This window comes from Anopheles bellator, chromosome 1, assembly GCF_943735745.2.
Source record: "Anopheles bellator chromosome 1, idAnoBellAS_SP24_06.2, whole genome shotgun sequence".
Classification (NCBI taxonomy): domain Eukaryota; kingdom Metazoa; phylum Arthropoda; class Insecta; order Diptera; family Culicidae; genus Anopheles; species Anopheles bellator.
This window is the reverse complement of record NC_071285.1, coordinates 31449816-31462437: the sequence shown is the minus strand read 5'-3', so window position 1 is coordinate 31462437 and position 12622 is coordinate 31449816. Positions and strand designations below refer to the sequence as shown.

Genomic DNA, 12622 nt, shown 5'->3' with positions numbered 1-12622 from the left:
TTTAAACCCCAATGTAACTAGTCCAACATAAACGAAACGCACTGCCAAACCATCGCGAGTCTGACGCTTCTTTTCCTCAGATAAATCGCACATACTTATCGGGGCTATTGTAGTAAAACAACGCTTTACTCGAACCACTCTACTTTACCAAACCAAATCCCGTATGCCACACAAGAAAAGAGAGTAGCTATCAGAATGGTTTCAGTCAACACGTTCGCAAAGATTGCCGTCTGCCGTAAGCAAGATGCTATGTATTTGCTCGGCATATCGCTTTGCAGAAATCATTCAAGATTACTTCCTACACGTTATGTTGTTGGAAGGCTTACAACTAAACGTTTTGCAATCAAATGCATGCAAGAACAGCGGGCTGAAGGTGAGCAAGATGACTAAACTACGGAACGTGATCAGTGATAGATCATCACAAACTGGTAAGAAATTCAATCTGCAGAGTGAAATGAGTTGTTTGGTTTAAGCCCATAAATCAAACATCTACCTCGAGACAGGCTTTTTAGATACTTTACATCTCACTTTCACTTTTCAAAATAAGTTACTGAATGTGAACATACGATCCGTACCTTGGGTGGCTTTCAATCAAACCTTGTTTAAAGGATCGGACAGTATCGGAAAAATGTCCACCTTCGCCTAAGCAAACCTTAAGCCATGAAAAAGCAGCAGCTCCTTGAATGACTTTGGTGAGCAAACACTCGACTGATGGAGACACAAGTTGGGCCACGCCTTGGCACGCAAAGCCCAAATCATATTACTGGCCCAGGACTAGCCACGGGGCAATCACAGGACACAGCCACGGGGCAAAATTAACACATCAATCAACAACTCCTTTCATCCGACTCGTTTCGTGCACAGCGGAGGAAGATGATTTGTGCTTCTCTTTCGCGAGCTCCCAGCTTCTTCCAGAGGTTTTGTCAACTTCCCCATGTCTAACAGCTTGATTACCATTTTGCCAGTGGTCCTGGCTGCTTCGTCCTGGCCGGCAGCTAATCCAAAATTTGCCTTTAAAGGTGGTGAAACTTTCTAGCGAAGGTTGTTAAACTTTGTCCCCAGAAACCGTCACAAGAACGAAAATGAATTTTTTTCCCCGTGGGATTAACGATCCTTGAGCGGGCTTCAAAAAAATTGAGATTGCGAAACGCGAAATGTGTTTCGCGACCGCCTGAGGCTGTTGTCTGTAGCCTAGCTCCTTCTCGTCCCAACATCAACCTTCAGCTCGTTAGTGTCACGATGCCAATATTCGTCCTTCGAACGGCAATGTAGATTGACCCAAAAATTCCCGCTCAGCCGCACTTTGGCGCGGGATTCCAGACGAAAGGTCGAGCATTTTTGCGGCCTTTGCTGTATGCGTTGCACCAAACAATCGACAGCCTTAAGCTTCGGTAGACACTTGCCACCTGGCACACAACTACAAACGAGGGGCTCCAGGAAAAGGTTAACAAAAATGTCTGGTTTGCCAGCGGCGACCCTTTCGTATGTGAAGGAAAAGAAATCCGGGTAAGCCACTCGTTTGTCTCAAACAACAAATTTATTCTCAATTAACGACCGAAACTACTGGGCTGAGGGCTCTTGCCCCAAAACCTTGTTTGTTCCCCACCCGGAAGCAATGTTCTTAAGCAGTATTAATGCTTTTCGCAATCGGTATTACAATACTACTCTCGCCTTTTCGGTCCGGTGGTCCGCTGTCACCGACCAGACGGTGTCCCGGTGCCGTGTACAACACCACGGTAGACGAACATGAGTAACGATACCACTGACCGTGGGCCCACCGAAAAACCGAAGTTAACATGGCAGCCCCAGGAAACCGTTCAACGCGGGCACCGAAATCTATAAACCCTCAGCCGATTACGCCATTCCGGGTGGCAAGTAATGTTGAAGGGCGGGAAACTTTTTTAATCGCATTATAACTTTCCATTATCGTTTGAATACATTACAAGCCGATGTGAGGAACAGCAATGCCACTGGCAGTGGCGTGATTTTACGCTCTCCCATGTCCTTTACCGGACCATGGGCTAGGGAACTGAAAACAAAACGAATGTCGTTGTTTTTGAGGTTAAGTCTGAAAAATAGTAATGTTACGATAACGACAGTAATATATGCACGTCATTTCACGCAAATTTCATTTTTCGTTTGCTCGCTAAGTAAGATTACGGTTCATGTTATAGCTACGAAAGTGCCATTTCATAATTCCACCACAGAAACAGAGCCAATTCGTGCTTATCCGAAGATTTCTCAAACAACACACATGTACTTAAATAGTCATTGTCATTGAAAGTCGGAAGCCTTGACTATTGCCACCTTCCTGCAGAATACACTCGCCGCGCTTCCGGTCATTAAATCTTAGTTCGTTTTTTATGGACTCATTTTAATGATGCTAGCAGACGACACAGAGCTAATGTGAGGAGCTTTATCTGACCCTAGGAACCAACCAAGAAGCCGGACATTTTGTGGACTATAAAAAACAAACTGGACGAGGTCCACTAACGAAACTACATTAAAACACCAGTAACATTAGCTCAAGTTTCGCATACAAATTCCCAGCGAAACGGTGCTAATTTTCCTGTGACTTGTTGATAAGAAGTGTCCTGAGGGGGACGTGCACGAGGAGACCGCTGCCCGTTTCAGGAAGCAAAATGATATATGGGAAAACTATTAATTTGTCAGGCGTACTTGCGAAAAGACATTGGGAGCTCGGTTTATGGGTCTCTCTGGACTCTGTGCATTCGAGCTGTTAATTTGCATAAGATTGAAGAGAAACTTTAACAAATTGCATTGAAAGTTTCATTTTTCTTTGTAACAGGTAGTTCTATGGTTAAGATCTTTCGGCAGCCGGACCGTTAAGTTTCTAAAAAGTTTAACCATTTCACCAAAACAAATAACCCCCAAAGAACCCTGCTCCTGCTTGACTGTTCTTTGCGGAAGAACACACCCAACAGCAAGCCAAATGGTCTGACGGTAGTCGAAATGGTTCGTGAATCTTGCAGCTTAGGCGTGAAGATTACATTTCTCAACAAACACCCAAAGTCGATAAATATCCAAAATCGCTACAGAAACCTTTCCTAACACCTTCTACCGGATCGCACTCTGGGCCGTACGCGTCCATTAGCGCCAGGTACTGAAAGTAAACAAGACTACTAATCGCTCTGTCCATTAGCTGCGCTTTTTCTATGTTTTGGAACCAACTTTCATTCCTTCTCTGTCTCGGGTTGGATACATATTCGTTGCCACAAGCTCGATCATTCTCTCTCGGTCTATCGCTCTCCGTAATTATTTCACTCGCATTCTTCGCAAGTGTATGGGTTATTTCCACTTGGCCACGGACACTGACCAAAGCACAAGCCTACTACTACCCACGGGCGCTGTCTGGGAATATCAGATGCGTAGGATAGTATACTACCGGTTAGAGGGTCTGAGTCGAAGCCTGCTGTCTGCAGAAAGGAAAACTTTTTTGCCGACGAACCGTCCGCAAACGAACCATTTCAGCACATTCATGGAAGAGAGCCGAAACCGGCAAACCGTTTCCCCTCACTCAGGATTAGGAAGCAGCCAAACTTCCCGATAAGATTAGTATATTTATAATTTAAGGCCCTCATTGCGACTCGATGTGGCTCGCAGTTCATGGTAAACACACCCGGCGCAAGGTACACCGGTAACGTCAAATTAGTTTTAGCCCAGCTTGCCTTCCAGTTGTTTGTTGCTAAGCCACTCAGCAATTTTCTTCCTCCTTTCCTGTGTCCACTGAACAGACTCTTACCAAACATCTCTGACTTGCCTTTGCTCACGGATAGGCAGAAACCCGTAATAGTCGCTCATTCGATGCTAAGCAAAACTGCAAACTTACGATCAAATCGTTACTGGTTTCTCACGGGTGGAACGTTTGCTCGAACGCAATGGGGCAGTTTCCAGGAAGCAGAAGTTCAAATTATGCTCGGCGGATGCAAAACTCTTCTCCCATACCTGTAGGAAGGCAAGTTTATAAGCTTACGAGCAGCATCATAAAATCATAACTTTATCGACTTCTGCAGGAGATGTTAATGCATCCGAGCAGAGTGAGCTAACTCGTGGTGAAAAGAGTAACAGGATTGTTAAGAAATACTGGGGGGAAATAACAACAGAAAACAAGGTTCGGTTCGGGGCAATGGTCGGGTTTGATGAAGATTTGCGACATTATTGTTCCCGAACTTTTCCGTTATTTCTGATTGCAATATGTCCATATAAAGCGGTGTCCATATAAAGCCGTTGGCATAAGCGTGGCTGAACAAAAGAAAAACATTCATTCGTTCATGTAGAAGATTTTTTCGACAAAAACGGCTTCATGTTCGATTGAAGGACATAAGGCAAGTCATGTCACGTTTTCTTCGAAATGAAGGTTTTCAAAATGTCCTTTTTTCGATTCGCCATAAGGCACCATTCGGTCAACGACGCCAACCTAAAACCAGTTTGGGAAATTAATTAAGGTCATTTGAAAGATACCTATGATTTAGAAAGCAATTTACGGTCACTAATTTACTGCGGTAGAGTTGTAATATTCCCGGCCCCACAGTCGTAAATTCGTTTTACGTTCTTCGGCTGAGAACCGGACTGAAACCGCTGGCTTAAAGTGCAAACGGATTTCAAGTCGTAAAACCGCAACATAATGATTCATATTTTACGACCATCAAAATTAAGCAATTTCTAATCAGCATTCACTGAATCTCGTGCAAGTACTGTAAATGATCGTAAGCCCACTATTATGAGAAGGACATACCTTCATGCTTCAAGCTTCAAGCCAGATCAAGCCGCTCGATAGTAAAATAAACGATATTTTATAACTGCTAAGAAGTGTGCTAGTTTCGGTAAGAAAAGAAGTAAAATAACAAGTGTGTAGCAAACTTTTACTGATCCGACTCCGATTAACACCAATGTGAGGCAACAAATAAAAGCAAATTATATTTATTTGCAACAGCTCCATGCTAAATAGCATTAGGTATTGCTTTCTACGGGTTACGGCATGTACCAGGTGCGAGGCTTATGGGGAATCAGTTATTGTCACAATAGCTCCTAAACGTTGCTGCCGAGGAAGGATACAAGTGCGGTCCAAAGGGGTCTGGGAACAGATTAGTGAATACATTGCTCAATGATCCAACATAAAACCGCACCATCGGGGCTAACAGGAAGACATATCATAACGTACAAAAAACGTGTCTGAGTAATACTGTTGCCTTCTTGCTATTGAACAGGTCCAAACTCATTTAAATCGTTTGTACCACATTTTGAAGTATCATAGTTAAAACACGTAAACAACGTATAAGAAACGGGAAATTCCGCATCCTCAAAGAATGGCGACCTCAGGCAAGAATCCTATAAAACGAGAAAAAATATAATTGGGCTCCCTACCTTTACGAAACCGTACGCTGTTTTCCGGCACGAAAGGACTTGAACCGTGCGTATCGAGGACCCGGCAGACATGTGTGGCAAGCAATAATCCAACGGCTTCTCCCATTAGCAAATGGTCTAGTTGAGGGGTGGAAATCTTCTTTTCGCTGCTGGCAATCGGACGACGGGGTGAGAGGTCAGACACGCGAAGTGTAGGAAAATGAGCTTCCGGCACTGCTGTTTCGAAGCGGCACTACACGTCCAATTACGGCCCACTTTATGGAAACTGTTACAATAATTACATCCGACGTAACCTAACTATTTGCAGCATGCCAGCCGAGCACTACTCCAATTTGCGTCAAACAGCGCCACCGAAGGCCCGCTCCTGTGTGCTGGAAAATTGTGAAAATGCCGAGACGACCGTTTTCCGGCCGCTTTTGCCCCACAGCCGGGGAACACCAGCCATGGTTATCTTGCTCGAAGAAACACGCAAGAAAGTACGATGTGGCGTTGGCATCATTGTTTCACTCGCCAGGACTGCCGGTCCCACCTGGCGCTCATGGCGAGCCATTACCGTTGCTACGCAGCAATATTCTTGAACCGTTGACGACCTTGTTTCCTATGTTTCGTAAATCAACGCACCTTCACGGAATTCATCCACCAGCGAAGCAAAAAATTACATTCCCTTTTGCCAGTCGGCTGATGGTTTTCCACTGATAAAACGGAACAACACACTCCCCGCTAACGCTCTCCTCCACCGCGGGACGCCATGGCGCGCGCTGGATCGCAAGGATTGGATAGAAGACCTGGAGGAAAACAAACACCAATTTCGGATACACACGCAACGGTGTAAGGGCCAACCATTTAACTGCCGTTTCACGTTTGGGACTGTTTAACAGTAACCACTACTACCACCACTACACTACGCGGGAAGTACGATGTGGACGCTCGTAAATCGGCCCGAGCCGAACGGGACACTTGATTTCAATGCCAATTTTACTTTTTCAATCAAATGAATTCATCTCACACACCGCATTCGACTGATTGAGACGCGTTTGCTACTCACTTCACGTGCTCACCATTCACTGCTGCTGCGTCGTCATGGGGTCACACTGGATACATGTTTTTAAAACCGTTGCCATCATCTAAGGAACCATTTTTTTCTCTGGCGTACGTCTCGTTGACGCTACACAGCAACGGCAGAACGGCAGCCGATAAAATGGCTATCCTTCGGCCATGGCAGCCCTGGCGGCGCCACGATCTCACCAAGCGTACACACAAGCACACGGGCACACCGAGCTGCGCATCAAGGATATACGAACGAAAAGGTGCTAGTTTGCGATGCCAGGACGAAACGGGGCCAACTTGTTACCGTGACGAACGAACCACTCCAACTGACGACAAACTCCAAAGGACGCCCTGTTCCCGTGATGCGCTCTCGCTTCTCACACGGCGATAAGAGAGCGGACCGTGTGAGAAGTGAGAACAGTTGTCAGAGCGCGCGAGAAGATTGTTTATATTTTCCTCTCATTTGCGGGACGCGCTTTCCACACGCGCTGGTATGTGGAGCCAGATGCGGCCCACGCTGGTATTGGTGATGTCTGCAGGACATGCGCCTTACGATCAACGTTTTCCACCGGAGGCGACCGGTTGCACGCACTGTGGGAAGCGACCGACCAACAAAGCCCGTTCCTGGCGACCGCAGCGATCAGTAGCCAAAAAAAGGTAAGATATGTTGTTGTTTTCCGTCCCGTAAGCAGAACGGTTGGCCACAAACAACAAATGACACTAGCAGGGCGCACATACACAAGCGCGGCACAGGACGATGTGACTGGTGTAAGTTCCATTCAGCGTTACTCTTGCGTTGATTTGGAAACTCGCAAGCTCCAGCTCATTTTACTATGCGTCCAGCCACACCGGAATGGTGGCCATCGAAACGGTGTCTCGCACACCTCGACGTTAAAGTTAGTCCGCCACCTCCGAGATGGGGGACGCCGATACGCGGAAACACGACACGGGGCGTGCAGAGAATTTTTCTCCCCACTGGTCGGCCCTTCCGTTGTTGAGCCATTTCTTTTTCGAAGCAGACAACACGAGGGCCGAACCACATCGCGAGAATATCGATTCGTTTACGGCATAGGTCCTTGTATTTGCTTTTCACCGCGGTGAGGCAGCTTACGTGGGGCTCGCTAAGCCGCTTGACTGGCATGGGTAAATACCGTGCCGTGTTTCCGGTCCGCAGCCGACCCGCCTGCTTGTAAAATGCGAGACAAAATGGTTCAGTGAGCAGAGAAGTGCAGCAGACGGTGGGTTGGTGGTTCCGCCAGGGCGCATCGGTCGACCCGGTACACTTCCACACCACTTGAAAATGATGCTAGTAGTTTGAAGAGTCACATTTACAGACGACCGGTTCGAAGACGGTAGAAGACCGGAGAGAACAATGGACCGAAGGCAGGGAATTCTAGGGCTTCCCAGTCCATTGACGGGCTCAGGAATTCGATAGTTCTGTGAATAGAACCCATCCGATATTCCCAGGTAGGGCCGCATCGGAAGTGAAACGCGTTAGACTGTAGTGCACATTATGGTTAACCCATTTTGCGTAACGGAAGCACAGCAGACTGTTCGCAGCCCCCGGATTTCGAGTATGGACCAGAGGGACCACTGTGCCACTGAATCGAAGCTAACTTGAATAATCAAAATTATTACGCCATCAGCGAGTGGTGAGGCAGGCACCTTCAGAGAATGCTTTCCCGCAGCTGCTAGCAAACCGTACCAGGGGACTGCCTACAGATTGGATACTCAGGTCCACAGCTAGTGAGTACCCGTGTCGACTTACTTACACGACTCGGTCGACGTAGTTGAAATCGAGGTGCCCGCGTGCCGTTCGAACTGGAATTGAAACCGAAAATCAAACCTTCAACGACCGACCCTTTCCGTTGGCGACAAAGAAGTTCAACGCAGATCGCAAAGGTAATGAATATTTATATAATCGGCTACTGCACGGCACCTAGCGGTCACCAGTTGCGGGACGGCCACATTATAACTATGGCCGGAAAATTAATTTCCCCCTCTCGGATGTCTACGCCAGTGCCGGCGTAGCAGGTCGACAAATTGTTTCAATGTTTAATTGAATTTAAAAGTGTTGAATTCGGCCAATCCTCGCCAGGCTTGACTTGACTTGGTTTCCAGTAGTAAAAACTTGTATTATGCAAGGTAATTAGGCGAAGCTAGACACTACAGTATAGTACATCCAGTTGCTGCCAGTTGTTGGTAAGAAAGCTGTCTTCGTACTATAACCGATTCTTCTGAAAATTGTGAACCATAGAACTAGAACCGAACCGAACAGAGTTGATAGGTCGTTTTCTATGCTCCCCAATAACTAAATCTTACCAAAATCACGTTAAGACAAGAGCCTTGAGAGCCTACACAGTTTGATGGCCATCGCTTACGGTTATGCTTAATTCGCTAAATCAACAGAACATTTGAATAGGATTAAACCGAACGTACTACACATAAGTTAATAATCACCATTAGTTAAGAGTTATTTAGAAATCGTACCATTCGATGATTTACAGTTCATGGAGTTTTCAAAATTGTGAAAAGAATGGCTTACGTAACGCGAATGAAGAATCTGTAACAAATTCTATCACGATACACAAAATCCTATTGCCACATTTTCCATCTGCTAACTGTCCGATTTTTCAGCAACTGAGACGGCTTCCACTGGCCGTACCCTGCCCGTGGCTGAGCTGGGGCTGAGTGCAGCATTGTGGCACTAAAGTGACTGGTTGCATCATTTGCCATCGCCATTGGGCGGCCATTGTTCGGCCCTGCAGGGTACATGTAATGCACGAAACGTTCGTTGGAAAAAGGAGGAAAAAATCGTACAGTCTCACGAGTGTGTAGGGCTCCGGAGTGCACCGGAGATTCGCCCCGGGAAATACACTTCCCTTGTCACAAACAAACACTGAACGGGAGGGAAAAAGCACCCCGGGGACGAAAAGACCAATCCTCCGCTGAACGTATCGCAAAAAGGAGCAGCCTGCCTTTAAGGGTGCCGTACAAAAAAACAAGCAACACAACAACAACATCGGGAAGAATGGAAAGAAAAGAACACCCGATGAAAGGAAAAATTTGCATATGCTTCAAAACAACAAAACTAAAACCCAGATGTGGCGCAGGAAGGTGCCCCACCGGGAATTCGAAGGATACGCGAATTTAAAAGATGCGCTTTGTTGTGAATCTCGGGTCCCGCAACGGGCGCGGGTTTAGCTTAGGCTGCACTCCATGGGTCGGTACCACCGGAAGGGGTAAAGCCTGGAGTGGGTGACACACACATGTATGTATTCATGTTGATGCTCCTCTTCTGAGCTACAGCGGCATCATTGTTGGGGGCTCCATTCGTTCCGTTGTTTGTACTGCCTTTCCACTATGCACTATGTTTTCCGCATTTTTTAAGCCTCCGCTCTACAGCTTATGCTCTCGGTTCGCCCTGCATCGTTCGGGTCAAATTTGCATTTGGAAACCTCTAACCTGCTTCGCTGGTCTAATCGGGCCGAGACCGTTGAGTCAAGCAGCGCTGTCGTTGACCGTACAACTTTTAAACAAATTGAAACCATCATCAGAATCATCGATACAATACCCCATCGAACTGGTGCGATGTCTTCGGTATTGAGTGTGCCGTATGTCTAACCTTATTTGCATTTGGCGAAGAGCCTGTCGCCTGCTGTTTCATTGGATGCGGAGCGACATAGCCCAGAAGCCCGAAAAACGGACAAAATCCTCAACAAAGTGGAGAGAGAGAACCTTACTATGTTTAATGTATTGTTCGGATAAAAAACGTGAAAAAGTCAAAATTACAAAATTCAAAGTTCAAGTTAAAATTGGATTAACAAGTAAAATCACGCGAGGAAAATAAACATGCACGAATTACCCCTTTCATTATACTAAAACAGTCCAACATCTTTAACGCAGAAAGTGACAACTACAAAAACTTAAACACAACTTAAAAGTGACAAGTACAGAACAAATTTTGGCTTAGTATTAATTCAACGGTAATCTGTAAGCATAACTTCAAAGAAGAATACGCAATTGTAACGTTGCATTATCATAACAAGGTATTCGTTAAGTCCTGTTTCAGTCGTTGAAGGTTCTACACGGCTGCTTCCGTTTTTGCATTAAATCTTAGAGAAACGGGCTGTACCGTACTTATTGCTTCCGGTAACTCGAGGATTTTTTTTCACATTATCATTTATAATAAAAAAAATTTAAATATTCATCAGTTTGAAGATTCAAACATTTCAAAATTGGCAGTAAAGCAAAACAAATACTTATTAGGATCGTCAGTGCCCTGTTAGTGTTGAAGTTCCTATCAAGTGTAGTATATTGCTCGCTACAGAAACTTGAAGCGCAAACACAGCTCTATGGAAAACAATTCAATCATTCATTATCTAATACTAATACGAGCCCAATAGATACGATGTCTCTATTCCAAAGCCATTAGGTCACAAGCAAATTCGATATTCAGAAGCGTGGATGTACTGCAGCGTTCGCTGTGCTTAGCGATGCTGGTAGCTAGCGTTATTAACGTTCGACGCTTATTTATTAGCTACCTCACGATAACGTTGCGCGTCGTTATCAGTGCCAACCTGAACAGAGAGCTTTATCGTTCCTGTGGTGCAACGGTGCTACTGTGGATTGAGCCTTCATCTCAAACCAACCCTATCAGTCCGTCCAAAGACAGGCTGATTTATTGGACGAACATGTTAATTAATTCGCGGCTAAAATTGTTTTCCGTGCAAACACAGGATGCACAGCGACTTATGTACATCAACGAAATCATCGATATTAGTTGCACTGAATGGCTCATAAAGCTAAGCCTGATGTATAGGTGTTTTAATAGCTTTGTCATAATTCATCGCATCATAATTGACTTTACTTTCGATATATTGATTAATTTTTCTTAACGTGTCTGACTTTTGTATTCGTAGCAACTCAGTGTTGCTACGAATACGTTGCAGTGTTACATATAATTTAGTTTTGCTCGAAATAATGATATTCTGTAACTAACAGCAGAAAGCGCGACCGTAAAGGAAAAAAAATAACTATCTTTCGGGACCCAAACAAGTGTCTAGATCACCTTTCGATCAACAATTTCCCGTGTTTCGTGCGGGTTTTCAAAATTGTGCCATTAGTGGCCCTATCGCGTGGGAATGGCTGGTATCGTTTTCAGTTTTGATCTACGGTTTAACCGTTTAAGGCACCGTCAGTAAAGTCGGGTATCGACATGATCCCAACATCATCATCATCTTTATTGCTACCGAACGCTTGTTGAAACACCCCGTTAGGTGCTATGCGCCATGGCTGATAAGGCGTAAGTCGCACGTCGCGGATTGATAACAATCCACCACCGACTTGCATCCGTTAATAACGGAACTCCACTGCAACACTGGCTCAGTTTGAAGTTATACGGTATACGGCTGGTGAGTGCGACTGCGGAAGCCAGGAACATTGTCGAAAAATTTTACACGCGTTGGTAGAATACCTAATTAGTAAAGCAACACGAAGCATGACCAGTAAGCAATTGAAAATAAGTAAAAAGATAGTCTAAAACATGCACTGTTTTTTCTGACAGATCACGTCGAACACCCGTCCGTGTTGAAACGGTTGCACGGAACATTCATGGTGATCGCCTGGCTATTTTTTAATTCTCTTGGCGTATCGGTTGCCAGGTAACGCAATTAGTAACATGGGGTATTATTTTACTAACACCATTAGTATTATTCATTCATTCCTGTTCTGGAAGATACTTTAAACAAACTTGGATCAATCGACAACACTTCGGAGTTTTAAGATGGAATTTCGTGAGTTGTTTTGCATCAAGAGATCGCAATTCCTTTAATAGATGGTAATGTTCCTGTTCGTTGTTTTTCCTTGCAGTACCACCGAGTGTATATGTCATGCTGCTGGATACTAACCAGTGCCGCCATCATTTTCATCTTCATCGATCTGAAAGGGTACAAAGCAAGCGCACACGCCATCGTAGGTTTGACGACGTTCGCCCTATGCTTCCTTCAGCCTATCCTGGGAATTCTGAGTCCGCCTCAGCAGCAGGCACGGAATGCGCTTCAATTCTTGCACCGGATTATCGGACACGTCGCCTACATTCTTGCCGGTACTAGGCTGGCGTAGTTCCGCGTCTTGAACATACGTGTAATAACAGCCGTTTTATTGGTTGTATGTTATTGCGGGTTTAGTA

The 12622-nt window shown here is 45.3% G+C and overlaps 1 protein-coding gene across 1 annotated transcript in view; it reads left to right on the top strand.

Annotated features, from left to right (window-relative positions):
- The first annotated feature begins 195 nt into the window (after positions 1 to 195).
- Positions 196 to 12622, top strand: part of LOC131215431 (putative ferric-chelate reductase 1 homolog) — a 13074-nt gene continuing 647 nt past the window's right edge. Inside the window, exons 1-5 of the mRNA XM_058209819.1 lie at positions 196 to 235; positions 279 to 428; positions 11999 to 12095; positions 12170 to 12227; positions 12304 to 12538. Coding sequence (XP_058065802.1) covers positions 196 to 235; positions 279 to 428; positions 11999 to 12095; positions 12170 to 12227; positions 12304 to 12538 — 580 coding nt within the window. The remainder of the gene's footprint in view (positions 236 to 278; positions 429 to 11998; positions 12096 to 12169; positions 12228 to 12303; positions 12539 to 12622) is intronic.